We start from the raw sequence: 21766 nt of genomic DNA, 5'->3' as shown, positions 1-21766 counted from the left end.
ATGCATATTCAAATCTGGCACCAACCTCAGCCTGATGAGCGTCGCTCTAGGCAGATGCCTCCCGTCTCTAAGAAGACATCGGCACGCCCTACTACAGACAACACTACTCGTCAACAACAACCACAACAACAACAAAAGCATCACCACCAACAACAACAACACCAACATGTTGTTCCCAGTCCTCTCAAGCCCCAGTTCCACTCGCGAAAATGCCACCACACATACAACGCAACTCGCCACCTTCCCAAGGCAGTCTGGATCCGCGCAATTCGCCTTAGCAAAGAGAACCCCTCAACTGTTTTGTATGAGATCGTCCTTTGCTACGAACACAACAGGGCCTGCACCATCAACCGCTCCTGGGAGGACTTCCAGAAGCTGAAGTCCGGGCTGGGCAGCTGGCGCAACGCGCCGACCTTCTGCTCGCCCAAGGACATCGACGGCCTGCAGAACTACCTCTGCGAGGCTATCAACAAGAAGGGCCGGGAGGTCGCCATGGAATTCTTCCTGCGCAGGAGGATGGACGACTGTGGGGGACCCTGATGAGAAGGATACCTCGGCAGCCTGGAGCCTGTTTGTTTGTTTGGTCTCGGCCAGGCTTCTGCTTTTGTTCCAATTTTTTGCTCGACAGGGCTGGAACCACTACACCTTTTATTGGATACCCCCTACCTTCCCTTCATTTTCTATCTCGTCGGTTCCTAGTCTTTGACTGTGGAAGCGGCAGAGTATCTCCCCATTTGGGGACTTTTCTCCTCGGCGACGTCGTCGGCGAGGCAGATGATGCATGGATCATGACAAGCAAGGCGCACACATGGGGCGTCGTCAAGCGTTGGAATTTCATTGTTTGGATGGGCCTGCCACTTTTGATTGGCGATGCTGCTACGATTTTTTTTTTTTTTTGGAGTATGAGACTGTAGATAATCTTAATTGGATATCCTGCTCCAAATTCGTTTCCACAAATCCGTTTTCATGCCAATGTTTCTGTGACTTGATCGAGGCCCGAGGTAGATTGAAGCTTTGGTGCTAACGTGCCGCGTGCTGAATCAGCTAACACAGAGCTAAGCAGCTCGAACTCAAAAATCTAAAAATGCCCTAGTGGCGGGCAGTGCAGATCAAAGGGAAATCTTGGCCTTGGTAAACATCAAACCCGCCTTTGGTATCGAAACTTGTATCATCTCACATCAAAAGTGTATTTATATGCTAGCCAAAATGCAGAACAATTTCATCAGGGACAGGTCGTCTACCGCCTGGCTGCGAGGGGGAATATGTGTTTTAAAAGATGACAAAAACAGTAACAATGAAGACCGAAAAAAAGAAGAAAATAAAAGGAGACATATTGTCTGTCAAACGACCAGCCATTTCCAAAACTCCAAGGGCCCGTCTCGCTCGCGTCATGTTGCTAGTCTGTCATTGTAGAGCTCATTGCCACAGGCGGATCAAAACGACAACACGAAAAAGAACCCATACTTTCAAATCAGAAAGTCGGGCCATCACACCTCTCAGTGCCCAAACTCCAGGTGCGGCACGATGACGGGGCCGTACTTTGTCGGCGTGGTGAACTGCCCGTCGCCCTGCACGACAAAGTCGACGGCGAGGCTGAGCTTGCTCAGGCCGGCCGACGAGCCGGAGCCGCCCCCGCTGCCGCCGCTGCCGGCGATGCTGTGCGCGTAGTTGCTGGCGCCACCGGCGCCGCCGACGCCACCGGCTCCGTTGTTGAGCGTGTCCGGGTCGTACACGACGCACGCGGCGTAGTTGCGCCGGCCGATGAGCTTCTTGAGCTCGCGCGCCGCCCCGGACGCGTCCGTGTGGAAGATCTCCATCATGTCCTCCTTGGTGTCTGACACCTCGTGCGTCGACTTGTGCCCGTTGGCCGGCACGTACAGCAATTTGTTGTTGTGTAGCATCTTGAGGATGTAGTTGCTCGACGGCGACGCCACGATTGGCGACGTGATGATCTGGTACATCGTCTTGTGGTCTGATGGGTGCGACGGGTCATGCACCAGGCCTGCGCCGGCCGAGTTGACGTCTGGGTGAGTGTGAGTATTAAAGTCTTGTGTGAATGGGGAATTCTTTGGTGGGAGAGAACTTACCTCCGGACAAGAAAGTCATCCGAATACCCTTCTGCTGTGAGATCCCTTGCAGCGTTCTTATGAAGTATGTTCTCTCGAGATCCTTTGACTCATGCGTCCAAAGGTCCCTGAGCTCATCGGCCAGTTCGAAATCACCGAATTGGTTCAAAACATTACCCATTAGCCCAGTCTTGCCGACCGCCTTCTTCACTTGCGTAAATCCCTGAGAGACGACCTCCTTGCCGCCAATGATGCCTGCGACCGACGATGTTGCTTTGCCAAGAAGGTTGTACGTTGAGTTGACTGCCTTCTTGCCAGTAGCGAACGTGTTTGCCAGTGTCTCCACCGTATCGAGACGCGGGTAAACGACCGGAACTGACAGCATCCAAACGCAATGTTGCACGGAGGGTGGTAGCATAGCAACCTTGGGGAATATTCCCTGGTATGTAGGGCCGGCTAGGACGCGGTTCTGGTTTCTCTCCGACCGCAGGTCCGGTCCTACCACGACAACGGATGGGCCAAGATACTTCACAAAATGCCATCCCGTACCTGTAATTGTGAACAGATCCAGGTCATGGTTGACATTGCGCAAGATTTCGATAGTCGTATGGTGCTGGAAGAGCAGGTACATCTCAATGGCTATCCGACCAATGTTCTTGAATATGGCCGATTGTTGCATGTAGGCTGGATACGAGCCGAAGCCATCGAAGCTGTGTCAAGTTAGAGTTTGCACGCGCCCGATCACGGGGAGGCTCAGACTTACATGTCGTGGTCATCAATCTGCAGGATATGAGGAATTTGCGCAAACGCTTCACGCAGGAAAGGCTGGTCAAAGTGGCTGGTATAATAGTGGAAGTAGGCATGGGAAACATCTTCCTCGTGCCGCGCAGTCCACTGCGCATTCTTGCGGTTTTCCCTGCCTTGCATGGAAAGCCACTGCTTGAGCAGAGGGACCTCTTTCCATAAACGATCTCCGTAGATCTGGTCTCCCAGCCCAAGCTGGACATGGAAGCCGCCACATTCGACGTTCTTCTGCAACACATCCTTCCACATAAGACCTGCGCCACCAAGCTTGGCTCGCTCATTTTGCGATGTGCTTACAGCGAAGTCGTTTCCCGAGTGCGCAATGAACCGCCAGCCATTTTCATGCCGGCCAGCAACGACGAACTCGTATCTTGTACACCCCAGGTGTGATGTGATCGCATATGTCCATCGCTCAGAGGCGCCCTCACCCATCTGCACCTCAATTTCGTACTTGTAAAAAGTCCAACGTTGGTGTGTATATATGGACTGTGGTGTCAGCTGCCGTGGGTTTGGGGACAGGTCCACGCTTAAATGCAAGTGGATCGTAGGAGGCTGAGGTGCGTCTGTGACGATCATGATACTGCCAAGCCAGAGTCCCTTTTCAACGTCCATGTTCGTGTAGCGCAGATATGGCCCGAAGTAAACACCGTTGGTCGGGGCAATCTTGTACATATCCACACCAGCGCTGGGCGGTGGTCCTGAGAAGCCTGCTGCTGATGGTGTCGCCGTTGCGACACTCATTATACTCTCTGCATATCCCGGAGTGGACGGAGGGTACAGCCCAGGCGAGGCCATAGACTGCTTGCCGCCCAAGAACGGAGACGCCATGGGATTACCGTACGTTGAGCCGACAGGCGATAAGGGGGCAACGTCGTGCGATAGCGGGTTTGGTCCTTTAGGAAACTCCCATTGCGTCGCCTGTGTGGCGAGATGGATATAGTAGTACTGACCCGAGTTTTGATCCAAGTGCGCAATCCAACCCTCTGGCAGCGGAGGAGGCGACTGCGCCTGAGTGAGTATTGACGGTGTGTGCTGCAAGGCGGGTTGCCCATTCTGGATGCTTGCCGGTCTTGGGTCGTTCGCGAAAGCTGGATGGTTCGCATTGTGCGGCGCTGTCACGGGAGAAGCTAGCCCGGCAGCAGCGACAGACGTGGTTGAGATGGTCGGCCTCTTCCCGTCGCTCGGGCCTGCAGAAGCGCTTGGAGCTGGGGTAGAAGCTGCGGCAGCGGACTGCTGAGGAGCAGTAGCAGAGCTCGAACTGCTTTGTCTTCCAGCTGCAGGCCTCTGCTTCTCCGCCGGATAGCCAGATGACCCACCAGAGTTTAGACTGGTGTACGCAGGGGGTGGCGTTGATGCTTGCATGCGCTGGAAGTCCTGCTCCAAGACGCTCACTTGAAGTGCAGGCCCGTCGCCTGAGGCACCCGGACGAGGCTGGGCAGGGTGAGCGGCCTGTGGTGGACTGCCCACAGGAGCAGACCCTTGGTATACTGTAGGGGCATCGTGTGTATTTTGGTGATCAGTAGGAGTCCAGGGTCGCGTGGGCTGTGGCTGCTGTGGCTGATGGCCGCCATACTGAGCCAGACGCTGCGAAGCTGCTGCGCTCTGCGCCTGCTGCGCCTGCAGTGCGTTCAGAGTCGCGGTGCCAGATATGCCGGCGGCCGCATACCGGGCTTCGATACCGCCGCCCGGTATATTCCCTGGCTCAACGATGGGGGTTTCAGGTGGGGGAGGTGAGCCCCTGCTGGCCTTGGTGGTGGAATTCGAGGCAGTAGACGGGAAGCGGTTCATCCCATCGTACGGCATGGCCAACTGATTCGAGTCCTGGTACTGAGCATGTGCATTTGCGGTATGAGAGCTGGAACCTGAGCCGGAAGAGTTGGTGCTCTCGGGCGGTGCTGGGTAGTACGGCTTGCTCTGCCACGTTGAGGATGCCTTCTGCTGGTTCTTTATAGGCTTCGCGAAGAGCTCGTCCTTGTCACCACCAGGACTCGTAGGGCTCGTGATAGGCTTAGGAGCAGTACCTCTTCTCTCTGCGAGCCCGGGACGGCTATCGCTAACAGGACTGAGGTTGAGGCGGGGCGAAATATCGTTGTAGCTCCCTGGCGCAGGGCTGGAGGACCCTCCCGAGCCGTACACCCTGCCTGACGCAGCCGAAGACTTGCGACTGTCCGAGGTATACGTTGGACGGGAAGGCTGAGAGGTGAATCGGTCTTCGAAATCTTCTGGGTAGGGCAAAGGCGCAGCAGAGCTGGATGCGCCTGGCGGCAGTGGGAAAGCTGGCTTGGAGGAGGAGGCCGCCGAGGAGGTCGGAACAGGGTAAGGATATTTGAAGCGATCGGTCGGCTTATCCGCGGCCGGCCTGGGACTCTGAGGTTTGAAGATTCTCAGGGGTTCGATGGTAGGGCTGTCGCCGTCTTCCCGGGCTGGGCGGCTCATGAAGAGCTCCTCCTCCGGGATGCCGCGACCTCGGTCAGACATGTTGGGCTGCGGGCGAGATTCCACCCGGCAGAAGCTTGGAGGAGCTTGCGCAAGGACACAGCTTTGGAGCACGTCACCAAGGTACGATGCGCCACGCAGGAGGGTAGTGTCGCGACCGTCTTCGAAGCTGGGCTGGCAGTGAATTCTGCGTATCTCTCTCTGTACGGCGTCGCCACCTGTCGATGGTAGGGCTGGTTGGTGGGGGCGCAGTGACTACTGAGGCCGCATATCAGGCCGACCCTCGGAGAAAAGCTGGGCTGGTCAGTCAGTACGTGAGGAGAGGAGATTCGAGTTGGTGCTCGTGGAGAGAGCAGAGTTTCAGACACACGAGAGGATGTTCAATAAGCAAGCAGACGTGGGAGGCAAGATGTCAGGGGTGAAACGCCATGATCAAATACCGGAGTGTGAACAGGACCAGTCAGACTGTCGAGACGAGTGCCCGCGCATGCAGGCGAGCCCAGGAACAGGGCAAGGTTTGCTGCAGTTATGGGGCTATGCTGGAGTATGCTGGATTATGCTGGGTACGCTGTGTGTGCTTGTGCTGTGGGCGGGAGGAAGCAGCACTGCAGGACTGCGGCGGCGGCATCTGGCTCACCTTGACAGGCTCGATCAGCGAGGGTGAGGGTCGACAACTGGGACTGTGACCAGGACTGTGACCAGGACTCGTGGAGCGCAAGCAGCTGCTGGGTGCTGGGTGGAGTGGAGTTGGAGGGGCTGGCCATGGCCTCCTCTCTCTCTCTTCCCCCTCCCCGTCCCCTCTTTGGGAGAGGAGCTGCTTCGATTGGGCCCCGCCAAGAAACATCGCGGGCCAGCTTGATGATTGGTGCCGGGCCCCGGGCGCTTAGAACCACATGGTGTAGCAAATAACAGCCTGCGGAGCTTCTGATGGTCATTTCTTGCAAGCGCCCGCGCAACCCTGCCACCTGCCAGCTGTGAACCTCACCTCGTGAGCCGCAGTGCCGAGAGGCTGTCGCCTTTTAACTGACACAGCCGACTGCTCCCATATTCATGCTCTTAAAGATCCAGGTTGTGCATGCAGTTTTTGTTCGCTAGGTGCGAGAAGGGCACGAATACTGTAGAAATTTAGCCGCCGCCAATTCCTTGGTACTGGCTGTATCCCTGCTGCTGAAGCCCAAAGGCCTAACAGCATCGAGAGACTCCACAACCCATATACACGTAATGTACCACGAATGGAGCTTGGGCCATCCTCAACTAGAACATCACCGCTTCCCGAGAGCTTTACCCCTGCTCGCATCGTCGAATAACACCGCCCATATTTCAGTGTCCGCTTTTAGCATTTCGCTGAAGGGTTGACAGCAGTCGTGGTGAGGCACCCGGCCTGAAATTGATGGCACATGCCATCACATTCAGCGGCTGAGTTATTTGTCCAAGGACGATCTGATAGTGAAATGGCTCTCGTGCCGAATACCACTTCCAATCGCAGTCACAGGCATTGTGGCCCAGGCCGGGGCCTTGGGGGCCCAGAGGGCCCTGCATTCTCGGCCCACTATGTAATGCAACTGCTTTTCATCACCGGGTACTTTCAGGCCCGCGTGGCTCAGGCCGGGACAGCAAGCGGCCCGACCTGGGGTGGATAAATGTTGACGCAGCCTCCTTGTGGGCCTCAATTCTTACACAGAGACAGATCATCAGCTTCCAGAGGGCCACTGCACGGTCCTCATTGCGCTGATGAAAAGCCAGCAAGGCGACCGTCCACCAACATGTGTTGAAGAAAATGTACTCATATCAAGGTGTCGCTAGCCTCTATCATTAAGTGCCTGAAGACTTGGTGAGGTTGTGATAAGTTTGCACCACTGTTGAGCCCGGTCGAACTCTGAGAGGAAGAATAGGAGGTGAGCAACCCATAAAAGCCTGAAAAGTCGGGACAGCCCAGGAGCTTTGGGACAGGCTTAATTTGGTGTAGGTGGCTGTTTTCCGACCGATGCGTTTATGAGGCAAAGCCTAGATTAACCGGAATACCTTGACATTCAGTTAACGCCATGCCTCGGTGTCCTGTTCAGGCCGTGTCTTGCGGGACTGCGGCAGTGACCGTTCTCGTCGGAAGTAAAGTTATGTCGGACTGGGATGTCAGTGTTCAGGACTTGCTCCAGTTGTGCAAAAAAAAAATTCTCCAACGAGTGGCATATACATAGTAGCATCCCAGCTTTGAAAAGCAAGATTGCATTTGACTGAGCAGTCATCGTTGTACTGCAGCAACTGCATGAACATGTATTGGCCTCTGCAGCCAGTCGGAGGCAAGGCGACACTCGGCCGATAGCACCCGAGCCTACAGCAGCATACTGACAACCATGAGTACTGGTAGCTCGACCATGCCGCTGGTAATAGTCATAGTTTTGGTGTTTGAAGAAGGTGTGGCCATCTGTGGGCGATGCGTAATAGAACTAACAATGGGCTAGGTTCTTTGTGGGCTGCGGAACGGTCCGGTTGATCAGTACGTTAAGTATGGGTCTCTGACGGGGGGGCCTCTCTGTGACGCGAGCACGCTTCCCAATGCCCAAGGTGAGCGTGTACTCTTAATTTGACAAGTACAAGCGTGCAGTAGATATCCTCGTCCGGGACGACCTGCTGAGGATTATCTCTTGCAGATTATATATAAGATTCCGCGGTCAGTGCCTGGATGCAGGTGGGCCGGTCTGGGCCCCGCCTCTATCCTCCTGGAAAAGTCCTGCAACCCCGCGGGTGCGATGAGACCACATTCAGAGCTTGGTATTCCAAGTCGCAGGGGATGGCATTTATGCCCCGACCGCCCGCTCTCTGGCCGAGCTCCGCCCGGGCCACGCCGGAGAGCCAGAGCAAAGGCACCGTCTTCGCTCGCATTGCTGGAATGCCTGAGGGAACCACCCTCCTACTAGAGTGCGACCCGGCACTATTGAAACGTCGAGAACGTGAGAGAGTTTTCACTGCTGCTAGTGCGGGAGCCTTTGGGCAACGGAGGTCGCCGCCGTGTCGAATCCTGGCATTCGGGGGATAAAAATTTCTACGCTCAGCGGCCGATAAGGTGAGCGAGGACGGCCGCTAGGCTGGACCAAACTTTGACACGCAACTGAGAGGCCGGAAGGGAAAGGTTGCATTTGCAGCAAGCAGATTTTTCCAGCTGCCCATGTGGACCTTGGATTTTCAGACGTTGCATCTCAAATTCCTCGCAGCAGGTGGCAAACGGTGCAAATGACAAGTGAGTTGTCTGTTGCCTGCGCCGAGTCCGGGATCTCCGAGGTCTAGGTGAGGAGAGCGATTTGGACATTCTCTCTGCAGGTCGGACGCACTCCAAAGTGGTCGTTATTCATAGTTTCATTATGAAAAGAATTGCGTGGTCCGAGTAATCTATCTGTCTGGTGTCTTGTCGAACCGGACACCAAGAAGTCTGCTCTTCAGTGTCGGACCGTGGGGGACCACGAAGTTGGAGAAGGAGGAGAATGTCTGCAGTCGGTACTGGTCCCTCTTCTGCACCGACTTACAAGAGGCAGTCATGGGGTCAATTGTCCAATCAATGCAGGCTAAAATTGGCCTAGGTTACAACTAGGACCCCACCTATTACGTGACTTTCGTCAGTATGGGAATCGGACATTGTCGTGGACGGTCACCTGCACTTTTTCTTTAGCAGCCGCATGAGACGGGGTTAAAGTCCATGTATACATATATATAGATGTACTTAGCTAGACATTTTCCTCTTTCAATTTCTTGCCGTTAAGTCTTTCGCGACATCTATTGCATCTTAGTCCCATTTCTATTTCCTCAATAGACGCAGCTTCAGGCAGGGCTGGCTGCAAGATGTCCCTGAACCGCGTATCCTCGCTCGAGTCCTTCGCCCATTTCACATTCGAGGGGCAGCGGAGATCTCCCTCGCCCAGCAGCCGCGACAGACGCTTGAGTTTCAACCCCTTACCAGAGTCATGGGATCCTCCCACGAGTAAGCCCGGCTACCTGGAGTCTGTGGGTGCATTTGAAGTCCCAAAGTGGAAGAGAGTTTGTAAGTCAGAATGCCACCCTTCCCCAATTCCGCGCAGGGACCAACCAGCCGCTGATCTCGCATATTTCCCACACACACAGTGCAAGTGTTTGCAACAGTTATATACTGCCTCTTCGCAGCAGGAATCGTGTTTGGATATGCAGCACTCAAGCCCGTCCTGAAAAAGGAGGGCGCCTATCAGGATGTCTGCGGCGCCGATGACTCCAGCGCAAGCCTCGATGACGTCGACACCTGCGTCGAGATCCGCCTGAACCTGATGTTCACTGTGGCCGCCGTCTCTACAAACGTTGCTGCTCTTCCGATCGGCACTATCCTGGATCACTTTGGACCCCGTGTGTGTGGTCTATTCGGCTCCTTGTTCTTGACGGCCGGCGCCCTCTTGATGGCCTTCGAGAGAAGCCTGCCTTTTGATGGCCTTCTTTTTGGATATCTTTTCCTGGCCCTTGGTGGCCCGTTCACGTATATTTCATCTTTTCAGCTTTCAAATGCGTTCCCGAAACATTCAGGGCTCATCCTAGCCCTCTTAACTGGTGCTTTTGATGCGTCCAGCGCATTGTTCCTGGTGTACCGTATTATCTTCGAGAAAACTGGTGGATCTTTCGGCCACGACAAATTCTTCCTGGCATACCTCGTGGTGCCAGTCATCATTGCTCTGTTGCAGTTCGTTCTGCTACCAAAACATTCATACAAGACAATTGGTGAGATGATCGAGCAGGTCGACGAGCCCCTGCCTCAGCGTGAAGACCAGATGGACGAGAACACGGCGCTGCTGGAGCAGGAAAGGAGGGAACACAGAGAGAACATCGCCGCGGACCTTGAGGATCTGCTTGGCTCCGTGAGGGCGGACAAGCAGCAGCAAAAAGAGGAGAAGAAAAATGATATATCCGGCGTGTGGGGCGTCATGCATGCTTACACCGCATGGCAGCAGATCAGATCTCCTTGGTTCATCCTCATATGTCTGTTTACAGGTTAGCACTGCAAATTTCCTATCTAACTTTGAACTCAACTTGGTCAAAACTTTCATCGCTGACTATCCTTACAGTGATCCAAATGACAAGAATCAACTACTTCGTGGCCACAATCCGGCCACAATACGAAGCCCTCCTGCACTCGCACGATCGGGCTGTTCAAATCAACAACTTTTTCGACCTGGCGCTGCCGATTGGCGGGATATTATCAATTCCCTTCATAGGCCTGCTTCTCGATCACTTCTCCACCGTCGTAGTTCTGTTCTGGCTAGTAGCCGTGACCACCGCCATCGGTGTGTTCGGGATCATCCCCGAGATGTGGGCCGCCTACACCAACATCATACTCTTCGTCCTCTACAGGCCCTTCTACTACACCGCCGTGTCAGACTACAGCGCCAAGGTCTTCGGGTTCAAGACCTTCGGCACCGTCTACGGGACAATCATCTGCTTGTCGGGTTTGTTCAACTTCTCGCAGTCTGGCCTGGATTATCTGCTCCACTCGACGTTTGAAGGGGACCCAATACCCGTCAATCTCATGCTCTTGTCACTGGGACTGGTCGTGGGAGTTAGCATGGTCGTGTACGTGGGCTACCAGGTAAGGGGCTTGAAGAGAAAGATGCTTGAGATGGAAGCAGAAAGGGCGGTTGGGACATACAATTGAACTACCAGCGAAATGCTTTTGCTTGACTTGGGAACATGAAAGATACCGTTGAGCGTGTTGCAGCAGTGCTTAAGCCTTCTGAAATTGATGCAAAAAGTAAAATCAAAATAAAGACCTGATTTAGTCAATCGCAAAAGGATGAATGTCCAACCTCAAGCAGAATGCGTGATGTGACCGCCTCGGGAATTCGCGGGGCAGATCCCTTGTTTGAAGCCATTGCAATTCATTTCATAGTACGAGAGGCTGGCAAGTACGCGACAACCCTGCGATGCCATATATTTACCAAAGTGGACGCTAATTCTCGGTGGTGGTCCTACTACGCACTTTGACAGAGAGATCACACATCTGGGGGAGAAGGCTGGATCAAGTCATGGTTTCTTGGTAGTTATACACATCCTGGGAGACTCAACAGCTCCCAGACAACTTTTCTTTTCGAAAGAGCACCACTGCACAGGCAGACGTCCATCCACTTAAAATTCCATCATCACACCCACGCCCTCCTCCCTTAACCTGCGTAGCTCGTCATCCTTCTCCTCGGTCTCCTCCTTGATCCTGGCCTCAACGTCGTCCCTGATGAAGCCCAGGTCGGGCGGGATCGTGCTCATCTGCACGCTGGGGGCGGCGTTGACGAAGCGCAGCTGCTCGCTGATGTGCATCTTGATCTCCTCGAGGCGCTTGGGCGAGTTCTTATTCGGCTTAGGAACTTCGAGGATCTGCTCGAGCGTGGGGAACAGCGTGTCCTGGCGGAAGTGCTCGCGCCAGGGGGCGTGCAGCGGCAGGGTGGAGTCGATCTTGCTCGACGCGTCGATGGCGATGCTGGTCTCGTGCGTCCAGGCACGCGCCACGTTGCGCGGCGTGTAGCCGCCGCCGCCGAACAGGATCATGGGGATGTTCTGCTGCTTGCAGAACTCGACGCACTGGCCGTGGCCCTGGACCTGCAGGTTGAACTTGCCGAGCCGGTCGCCGGCGAGGGAGTCGGCGCCGCATTGCAGGGCGATGGCGGACGGGCGGAACTTTGCTATGACTTCGCCGATGACCTGCCTGAAGAGGGCACCATATTGCTCGTCGGTGACGCCATCCTGGAGGGGGACGTTGAGAGCATGGTGAGCGCCGGGGTTGTGCTCGCTCTGTGGGCCATTGTCTGTGAGGGCACCAGTCCCGGGGAAGAAGTTGGTTGGGTCGTACTTGTGAAAGGAGACAGTCATGACCCGGTCGGTGGACAAAAATGCCTCTTCGACGCCGTCGCCGTGATGCACATCGATGTCGATGTAAAGGACCCGGGGAAAGCATCTTAGGAGCTGCAGTATTGCAATGACAATATCGTTGATATAACAGAACCCCGATGCCTCGGTCTTCTTGGCATGATGAAGACCGCCACCCCACGCGATGGCGATGTCCGACTGCCCGGAGCATATTTTCCGAGCGGCGTCTAGTGAGCTGCCAGCGGACATTGAGCAGTAGTCGTACAAGCCTTCGAACAGAGGGCAATCTGAGCCACCCAGGTTGAACTTGAGTTCTGTGCCCGGGTTCTCAATATCCTTGGGTATGGGCTCCGGGGCGACGGTGGCGAGAAAGTCAAGGTAGTCTGAAGAGTGGAATGAGTTGAGCTCTTCGTAAGTGGCGGTCCTGGAGACGTAGTTGTCCATGGCGAAATTCATGCCATAGGACATGATGAGGCTCTTAGCCAAGGTCAAGCGCCATGGTTTCATGGGATGTGTCTGGCCGAAGTGGTGCTTCTCCATCTCGGGGTTCACGTGGAACGAGACCTTGTGGCCCTTGGGCCTGGTGATGTTGTACTTCTCGGCAGCGCGCTTGCACTTGCTGAAGAAGAGGGCGTTGTCGGCGTCTGTCGCGGCGCCTAGTGGAACATACTCCTGTACTATCCGCTCGTCCAGGTCGTCGGTCTGCTTGTGCGGCAGGTAGTTTGTCCGCGGAGGACGCCATACGTATGGATTCCCATCCATCGGGCCGGAACTGATGAGTGAGAGTGATGAGGCCAATACGATGCGTCTGTGATTCCCAGAAGATAAAGGCGTCGGTTTCGTAGTCGAGGATCACCTGGGCCTCAACTTCAAGTGAGGTGAGCGTGAGTGTGAGGTACAGAAGAGGTAGAGGTAGCAGGTAGAATATTCGGTGGTGGGAGGGATCGCGCAAGGCCCAAGAGTTAGTTTAGTGGCGGTAGCTCGTTATCGTCGTCTTCAAGTTCCTCGAGAGCAGTCGCAGCGTAAATTGGATGGTAGAGCCAGTCAGCAAGCGAGTGAGTGTGTGACACATTTCAGAACAGGAATATGGGAAAGGGACAAGTTTGAAGCCGATCATGAGCGTGGCCCTGCAGATGTCTTGGTGTGGATCTTGAATCGTGGGCGGCTGGGGGGGGGGGTGGTTTTGCAGACACATGGGTTCCCTATCGAGTTAGCTGAACGGCCGAGCATTAGCACTAGACAGACCTGCACCTGCAGCAAGTACCGACGACTTGTGAGTCGGGGGCGGTGATGACAGCAACAGCAGTACCTCGATACCTCGATACCTCGATACCATGCCTAGCATGCCGACTGTCTCGGAAGGCTGAAGTTGAGAGCTTTGCTTTGCTGGTCTCGCTCTGGTCTTTTCTGCCCTGGCCTGGCCTGCCTTGGCCTGCCTGCACCTCCCAAGACTCGGCTGACACAGCAGACACGAGGCGGCGGGCAGGCGGGCAGGCGGGCAGGCGCCCTACCCATTCCATGCTATCCCATGCCACTTCATATCGTGTCATGCATCATCAACCGTCCTCTACTCCACTCCATACCTGACGCAGTGCCTACCTTGGAAACTGGATTTCGCCTCACCCTTTTCAACGACTATATCGCCGCTCTGCACAGCTCTGCACCGTACCGTACCGTACCGTTCCCGCCGCGCCGCCCCGTCCGCCAGTCCAGTCGGCCAGCCAGCCAGCCAGCCAGCCTAGTCCTTACTTGCCTTGCCTCCCACCTCACAGTAGATCCTCGGACTGGGCAACGTGCACGTGCAAGGGGCCTTCCAGATCTCTCACTGACCGACCATTCTCCATAAAAATTTCACCATCCACCAGATCCAGCTCCATCACCGCTTATATTTCTCTTCCGTTATATCGTGGCCGCCCTCGCTCCTTCTACCATCTCCTCTCGACCTGGTCGTCAAACCCATCCGAGGTGAGCTGGACCTTCCGTCCCAGTCTCCAGCCATCTAATATGTTGTCGCCCTACCAAGACTAGTCATCTGTCATCCCTCACTTTATTCCCCCCCTCACCTTCACCTTTCCCACAGCCTACTTCCTACTTCACCTGGCCTGCTGTCGTTCGAGTCATCATCATCTCTCTCTCACATTTCTGTCTGCCCCCCGCCCCCGCCCTCGCGCGTCCTGCCCTTTTGTCGCGTCTCCGCCTTGAGGCCCCATCGCGGCGCCATGTCATGAACATACTGCACCTACAGATATAGGACAGCCATCAGTGACTACAAACACGACATCGGTTGACATCATGCCTAGAGACGACCTCTCCATTGACTTCGTCAAGGGCAATATGCCTGCAAACGAAGCCCTCGACCCCGCCCTCATCCTCGACGAATGGGCAAACCGCGTGTCCAACTTGCCCGAGGAGATCAAGTTCATCCAGGATGAGATTGCCGCCAAGGATCTCGAGATAGCCAAGTGCCTCCGCATCATTGACGACAAGGACTCAAAGATCCAGAAATGGATCAAGGCCAATGGCAGCGCTGAGCCTAACCCCAAGGAGGAGAAGGATTACCGGCCTGCCATCCGCGAGAACTACAAGAAGGCAGAGGAGCTGCAGAGCGAGAAGATCAAAATGACACAACGACTCCAAATAACAATGGATAGGCATCTCAAATGGCTCGACTCGCAAATCAAAACACTCTACGACCGCAATGAGCCCGGGTTCACAGATCCCGATACCCTCCCTTCCGTCCTCCGACCATCCGCCGCCAACAACTCGGCCCCATCTGCGCGTTCCATCACCACTTCATCGACGAATCCCGTCACCGCTGCCCTCAGCCCTCTCGCCAACCCGGTCACTTCCACTGCGCCTAAGAATACCAACTCCTCAGTTCGAACTGTTCAGACTTCGCAACATGTATCCTCGTCCGCACCCACCTCCCCAGCAGCAACCATGATCATGAAGCGCGGCGCACGCGAAGGCTCAGCCGGCCCAAACGGCGGACCCCTTCAGAGGGGGCCTCGCATTAACAGTGGCCTGGGTGGCCTTCCGAATCCGTCAAGCGGTCTGGCGCGGCACTCGTCACTCGGACCAGGCACTCCAAAGGGACATACAGCCACAGGCGTACAAAGGGCAGGCAGCGCCGGACCGCGAACCATGCTCAAGGGAGGCGTCATTCCGGGCCGCAAGGGCACGCCATCAGGGGGAATAGGCCGCAGCAGCAAGAAGGGCACACCGGCAGGTGGTCCCAAATCTGGCCTGCAGCGCGTGAGGAAAACAGCCAAGAATTCGCCCTCCTCGACGGCAGACAGCGAGCTCTCCGACGCCGACAGCGCGGCCAGCGGGGACGAGTCCGACGCGCGGACAGGGGGGCGCGGGACACCAGCGCGGAACGATGCTGGTACAGGGACCCGAGGCGAAGGCATGGGTCACGCACCGCGGACGAAACGCGAAGACGAAGATATCTACATGGACGATGACGAGGGCAGCGACGATAGGAAGTATTGTCTCTGCCAGAAGGTCAGCTTTGGGGACATGATCGCCTGCGACAACGACGACTGCCCCTACGAGTGGTTCCACTGGTCCTGCGTGGGGCTCAAGAGCGAGCCACAACAGGGCGGCACATGGTTCTGCCCTGTGTGTTCGGAGGCGATGAAGAAGAAGGGAAAGTGAAGCAAAGCAGGTCACGTCACTCAAACTCGACTCGGCCTCTGGGGCGGGTTTACGCCATGGTACAATATGCTGTTCCTCTTCCGCTAAGAGGGACTTTTCCCGGTTGAAATGACCAATGTGCGGCAGTCAAAATGCCCAACCAAGATACCCATACGTTCTCAAACATAGAATAAGCTTCGCCGAAAACGGTTGCTTCACTTTCGTGTGAATGCTGTGTACGTACTCAATTGTGAATGTGAACATAGGTGCCAGGTCACTCGGCCTGATTTCATGTCACGCGTGCACCAATTCAATTGCCAAGGGAAACAAAGCTATTTAACTTTCTTGAATTAGGAGCTCTTTTGTACTATTTAATGATAATGCTGGGCAACAGAAAACTCCAGTGTCCAACACAGACAGTGAATCCCTTTTCTTCCGTCCGCGGAAACGTCCAGCTGGAAGGAAGGCCCAATGCAGCAAGCATATAAGGATGCAAACGACAGGACAGGCACCCTGAAATAACAAAACAGCTTAATGCTCGAGCAGACGCAAGCTACCCTGGACGACCACGTTCTCCAGAATGGATCCTGGAGGAATGTCGATGGTGCTGCCCTCGGTGGCAACGATGATAACGGTGCCCTTGAGCGTCACGCCACGGCCGAGGTTGACGGCACCGGTGATAGTCAGGTGGTCAAGCTCGATGATCCTGGGGATGGAGGGGATGTGCTTCTGGAAGTCCGAGACCTTCTTGAAGTCGGATCCCAGCTTGATCAGAGGCGCGTCACCGAAGCGGTTGGCGCTCATTTGCAGTTGGCCGTGCTTAACGGCGTACAAGTCAGACTTGACCAGCATCAGGTCAGAGCAGGTCTTGACGGGCAGGAAACGCCGACGGGGCACGTTGACACCGTGCGCGTTGCTGAAGTGACGAATGGCGGCACCGACGGCGGTCTCGAGTTGGACGATGCTGATATCGCTCTCGCCCTTCTTGTCGCCAGGGATAGACTTGCCGTTGGGGATGATCTCCATCTCGAGCTCGTTGTTCTCGACAACACGCTTGATGGCGTTGATGTTCATCCAGATGTTGTTGGTGTTGAAGTACTTAAACTTCTTGATGGACTTGAACTCGTTGACATGCTCCTTGGGGACCTGGGCAATCTCGAGCAGGCGCACGGAGCCCTCGTAGTCGATGATGGTACCACCCTTGACATCGGCCTTGGTCTTGTTGGTCAGCTCCATGATGTACTCGGACTTGCTCTCGAACATGTGCTGCAGGATGCGCAGGTCGACGACAGCGCCCAGGTTGTCGACGTTGGACAGGAAGATGACCTCGATTCCACGCTCAATAAGCTTGTCGAGGATTCCAGAGTTGTACAGGGACTCGAAGACGTCACCGTGTCCGGGAGGGTACCACTCGCTAATAGGGGAGTCGAAGTCCTTGGGCACGGGGAGAAGGGAGTCCTTGTGGATTCTGGGGTATCGGGACTGGTTGAAAGTGAGGATGTCGACGTTGTGGCCCTCGTACTTCTTGATGATAGCTGCGGTATCATCGTTGGTGTTGAACGAGTTCATCAGGATGAAGGGCACGTTGGTGCCGTATGTTCGGTTGAGGTACTCGACCTGACGAACGGAAAGGTCCAGGAAGGACATGCCATCACGGACCTCAATGACGGACTTGGGGCCAACGCAGCCCATGGAGGTACCCAGACCACCATTAAGCTTCAGGACAGCAAGCTTGTTCAGGAAATCAACAGAGTCCGTGTTGGCCAGGGCGTCGTAGTCGACAACCTGACCCTCGGCAGGGGGGGCAATGCGGTCCCAGTCGACCGAGTTGCCCTTGGCCTTGTCGTTGAGGTATCGTCGGAACAAGGAGAAGAAGTTGTCCATCTCGGTCTCGAACAGCTGCAAATCGTGTTAGTATAGTTGGCCTTTCTTTCTAGGCTATTGCGCCTGCTCACCTTCTTCTCATTTGGGTCCTTCACGGTCTCGCTGAGCGAGGTCAGCGCATTGCGCATCTGGGCAGCAGCAATGTTGGTGGAGGTGTTCTCGAAAGCCTGCATTACAAACAAGTCAGCTCAGTCCGTAATTCGTGTTCAATTGGGCGCAGAAGAGCCCAGTGCAGTCAAAAGGGGCTTGCTAGGGAGGCAACCCCTTCGAAACGGTGTAAAATCGTTCAAGCCAGCAATAACAGAACTGAAGATGGACTGTAGGCCCCGTAAGAGAACCTGGCCATTGCCTCATTTCTGAAAAAGCGGCTAGCTTGGTTGAAAAAGGTGCAGCGCCTTTTGGCTGAGGGCAAAAATGAGAAAAGGGCTGAAAAAGGCGGTGGGACACGTTCCAAGCCCAGTTGCCAGACTGACCCCCCAATGCGCCGTGCTTAGTGGGTGAGAGCCGCTTCACAATGGGCGTTGGGTTGTGGTATTTGATGTGAGATGTGAATTATGGAGAGATTGCATCTTCAGATTCATCTCGAGGGGTACTAACCATGTGCGATCGGGTCTTGCCATGGTGCTTGCCGGAGAACTCAGACTCGTCGCCGTTGCCAGAGGCATTGCCAGGCTTCAGGTGGGAGGGCAGAGCACTCTTGATTGCCGAGGCCATCTTGACTGATTTCTGCTGGGAAATACTGCAGGGTTGTGGTTCTGATGAGGTAGAGAGAACGAATGTGTCTCGAAATCACCAGGGGGAAATGGAGATGTCGAGGCTCTTGTTTACGGAGGGAGTGTCGTGTTGATATCGAAAGTTAATGGCGGGGAAGCTCCAAGATCTCCCTCGAAGTCTCTGTGGCAGGAGGAGAAATGATTAGCGTGGGTTGACGTAATTGGAGATTGCCCATTTGCGAAATTGCTACTACTCAAAGCTGCTATTGCTGCCACCATGTTGCCGCCCAGACCTGTAGGCAGCCCACGGACAATCTTGAGCTTGGATTGTCGCTGTGGCTACAGGAATGGTGCTTGTCACAACATGGGGTGTCCACCACGCCTTACACCTGAACAGGATGACCTGAACAGGATGAAGTCACGACTTCTCTGAGCAGCAGAACTGCCTTTGTGAAGTTGGACACAGGCCAATGCCAGCTCGAGCATGGAGCATGGAGCATGTGCCGTATGGCAGCAGGAACAGGAAGAGGTGGACAAAGAAGCATCTGGGCAGTGACGGGATGGTGGTTGCTGTACTTACATGTCTACACTCGGAGTCTGGGTATCTCGACTGCGAAACTGACGATTCTAAAGACAACTTGCAGGCCAGGGACAAGGAGGAAAGGAAGAGGACAACAACAACTGAGCAGACGTGGACGACGTGGACAAGGACAACTTTAAAGATGAAATTCCAGTGGGTCCTCTGGTGCTTTTGGTCCAGGGGGTGGGAAAAGAAAGGAGGCAGCTTTCAATGAGAATCAATCATATGGGCAAGCTGGGCAAGCCACGCTGTTGCCGTGTTGCTGCTGGTGCTGGTGCTGGGTGGGAGCGGTCAAATGTTGTTAGCGCGGGAGGTACCTCGAGGAAGTAGACCACACTACATGGTGGTGGGTGGGAGGCTGTTCTCGTCCTCCCGCCCCAAGACTCCTTTTTCGCTGCTGGTAAACAAGCTTTGGGAGAGCTCAATGGAGGGGATGCCTGTCAAATTCCCATCCAGCAGGCCGATCATTGACCAAAATAACCGCCCCTGGGCCTTGCTCTGCATGGTTCGCGAGATTTCTCATCCTCTCGTGTCCGATTTCCCTGTGCAAAGGTACGAAGATCTCTTCCAGGCCGCTGTTCCATTCAACTCTTATCGGCATTCCCCCACGAGCCCACGAGGTGACATTGAAGATCGTTGAGGGGCGAAAATGGCGAAGCTTTTAGCGTTGCTGTCATTAAATCTTCCCAACATTGGCACTTGGCTGCAACCAGACCTGCCAGGCACACACACTGCTAGAGCTATTTGCCAATTTTCGCTCATTTTTTTCTCCCTCCAAGACGGGCTCACCGATGGGGCGGCCGGCCGCGCGAACAGCTCTAAGTCAAGTAGGTTGGGACGCGCGAGAATCTTACGGGACACGGCTCGCAAGCTATCAATTCTGTGGGCAAGCGACCTTATCGATCCTCTGCGGAGTTGACCCATCATCAGATTTGGTTTTTTATGACAGGGCAGATCCCAAAATCCTAAATGACATAAGACGAGGTCGGACAAGTCTTGCCTCTTCCCAGCTTGCTTCGAGAGCAATTCGCATCCAGGATTGCACCCAAGAGGAAGGCAGATACATCCATCACTAACGCCTCGCTGATCAACACCTGCAGCTTCAACAGTCGCCCGATTGGGACCCCCCATGTCGTCCAGCGGGAGCTAAAAACAACCTTGGAACCTGTCGAGGGGCCACGATACCCGACAGGGCGCCCGGCCGGTGGGCTGGTGGGCGGGTGGGACAGGGGAAATTTAGCGACTCATTCAACTCGAGCTGTCGACAGGCAACGGGCCTCGTAATAATCACAAAAGTTCAGCCCGCTGTTGTCACAGCGATGCTGTCAAGCTTCCTGGAAATGAATACATATTGGCAATAGGCAGCCTGTCCCTGGCTGTCCCAGTAACAGCCACGCCACAAGAAATCCGGCGTCGTTAAATTTGGGACGGTTCAACTGGGGCTGATGGTGCTCAGTCGGGTTAGGCGCCCCTTTGTGCTGGACCCCTCGGAAGCTCCAACCAGGCTGGCGGATCCGACGCTCGGCTCTCACCTGGCAATGTGGCTTGTTGTTCACGGGCTTTGCAGACATGGCAGATCCAACAACATCGGTGTGCCCAAGCTCGGATCGTTGTTCGAGCCCTCTGTTTTGTTGCCCCGCCACAGCTTCTCATGCACAGCCAGCCAGCATGTCAGGCCCCCGTGTTCTCGCGGAGGCGGCCGCAGGCGGCCCATGGTCGGTACCCACTGTGCATGTTGCATATATGTATGTGGTCGTGGCAGTGATCAACTCATGCCCCTAAAACGCCCCACGTGGGGAGCCATGCTCGCTACTGTTAGACCACCACTACTGCGCAGGGGCGGCCGACGACGACGTCCAAGTCCCGGACGTGGTGGACCCTCCTTAGTCCCTGAGCCCGGAGAGGCGACGTATCATCCGAGATGCTTGCCAACGTCAATAGCTTCTAGAAGGTCTCCATGAACTGGGCCCCCGTCCCCGACGGGCCCCATCCGTTCTCGTATGTCTGAGATTGACCCTCCCAAGCTGCCCAGGAGAGAGGGGTTCTTGCCTTCGACGATATCATTACCACTACCACTACTCCTATTGCGATCACTACGATGGATGTCGTCTTCTGACATGAGATGCTGAATGCTGAATGTCAAGCTTCGGCCGCCCTGTGGGCTGTGAAGGCGCCACCTGAGAGTGTGGAAGAGGCCCCATCCGCTGCGATGAACGCCACCGTGGGAGCTCAGGTAAGAATCAGCCAGGTAGCTTGACAGCTCAAGAAGAGATGTGCTGAGAAGAGTGAGATGAGGCAAGATAAGGTGAGATAAGGTGAGATGAGATGAGATAGAAGAGATGGAATTAATGAACAAGAGGCTGCGAGTAGCAAATGCACGTTGGGCTACTAGGTATTGTGCTGCCAAGACAGAGTCCAGATGCCGAGACTTTCCGTAAGCCCACTTAACTAAAATGCTTGGGCACTACTGCTGCGTGGTACCGACCACCACCTAGACTTATTCCCACACAGGTACCTAGGTACAGATCACTGCAAGCTCAAGTAGGGGGTGGGTGCAATTGCGCTCAACACCAGCAAATGCTGCGTGCGCTGCGATACTCTGCGATTTGCGAAGCTTCACCTTCAGCCGAAGACGGGCAGCCGGCTCCCGCTCCAGCCGGCTGGGTCTCCCCAGGCACCGGGTCCGTGAATGATCGGCAGGCCAATGATGAAAACGCATTGCTGTTCATGCCGTAATCTAGTCGATTGTGTTGTCCTTTCACACCGAGTCTCCATGTGTGGGC

The 21766-nt window shown here is 55.1% G+C and overlaps 6 protein-coding genes across 6 annotated transcripts; 3 read left to right on the top strand and 3 right to left on the bottom strand.

Moving 5' to 3' along the window:
- On the top strand, nucleotides 1-540 carry J7T55_008845 (uncharacterized protein; the record flags this gene model as incomplete). The annotated part of the gene is made up of 1 exon (XM_053139204.1): nucleotides 1-540. One exon carries the CDS (start codon nucleotides 1-3, stop codon nucleotides 538-540), a length of 540 nt encoding a protein of 179 aa, XP_052998117.1.
- Nucleotides 541-1496: 956 nt separating this feature from the next.
- On the bottom strand, nucleotides 1497-5348 carry J7T55_008844 (uncharacterized protein; the record flags this gene model as incomplete). The annotated part of the gene is made up of 3 exons (XM_053139203.1): nucleotides 1497-2023; nucleotides 2088-2776; nucleotides 2830-5348. The coding sequence occupies 3 exons, from the start codon at nucleotides 5346-5348 to the stop codon at nucleotides 1497-1499; spliced, it is 3735 nt and encodes a 1244-aa protein (XP_052998116.1).
- Nucleotides 5349-9137: 3789 nt separating this feature from the next.
- Nucleotides 9138-10965, top strand: J7T55_008843 (major facilitator superfamily transporter; the record flags this gene model as incomplete). The annotated part of the gene is made up of 3 exons (XM_053139201.1): nucleotides 9138-9336; nucleotides 9417-10304; nucleotides 10379-10965. 3 exons carry the CDS (start codon nucleotides 9138-9140, stop codon nucleotides 10963-10965), a joined length of 1674 nt encoding a protein of 557 aa, XP_052998115.1.
- Nucleotides 10966-11435: 470 nt separating this feature from the next.
- On the bottom strand, nucleotides 11436-12929 carry J7T55_008842 (histone deacetylase phd1; the record flags this gene model as incomplete). Its single annotated transcript, XM_053139200.1, has 1 exon — nucleotides 11436-12929. The coding sequence occupies one exon, from the start codon at nucleotides 12927-12929 to the stop codon at nucleotides 11436-11438; it is 1494 nt and encodes a 497-aa protein (XP_052998114.1).
- Nucleotides 12930-14459: 1530 nt separating this feature from the next.
- J7T55_008841 (phd-finger domain-containing protein) lies at nucleotides 14460-15827 on the top strand (the record flags this gene model as incomplete). The annotated part of the gene is made up of 1 exon (XM_053139199.1): nucleotides 14460-15827. The coding sequence occupies one exon, from the start codon at nucleotides 14460-14462 to the stop codon at nucleotides 15825-15827; it is 1368 nt and encodes a 455-aa protein (XP_052998113.1).
- A 510-nt stretch (nucleotides 15828-16337) lies between these two features.
- J7T55_008840 (utp-glucose-1-phosphate uridylyltransferase) lies at nucleotides 16338-18404 on the bottom strand (the record flags this gene model as incomplete). The annotated part of the gene is made up of 3 exons (XM_053139198.1): nucleotides 16338-17705; nucleotides 17762-17857; nucleotides 18288-18404. The coding sequence occupies 3 exons, from the start codon at nucleotides 18402-18404 to the stop codon at nucleotides 16338-16340; spliced, it is 1581 nt and encodes a 526-aa protein (XP_052998112.1).
- Between the last annotated feature and the right edge of the window lie 3362 nt (nucleotides 18405-21766).

The sequence above is a fragment of the Diaporthe amygdali genome (assembly GCF_026229845.1).
Source record: "Diaporthe amygdali strain CAA958 chromosome Unknown NODE_4_length_2575358_cov_65_588622, whole genome shotgun sequence".
Classification (NCBI taxonomy): domain Eukaryota; kingdom Fungi; phylum Ascomycota; class Sordariomycetes; order Diaporthales; family Diaporthaceae; genus Diaporthe; species Diaporthe amygdali.
This window is presented reverse-complemented; position numbering and strand designations above follow the sequence as displayed.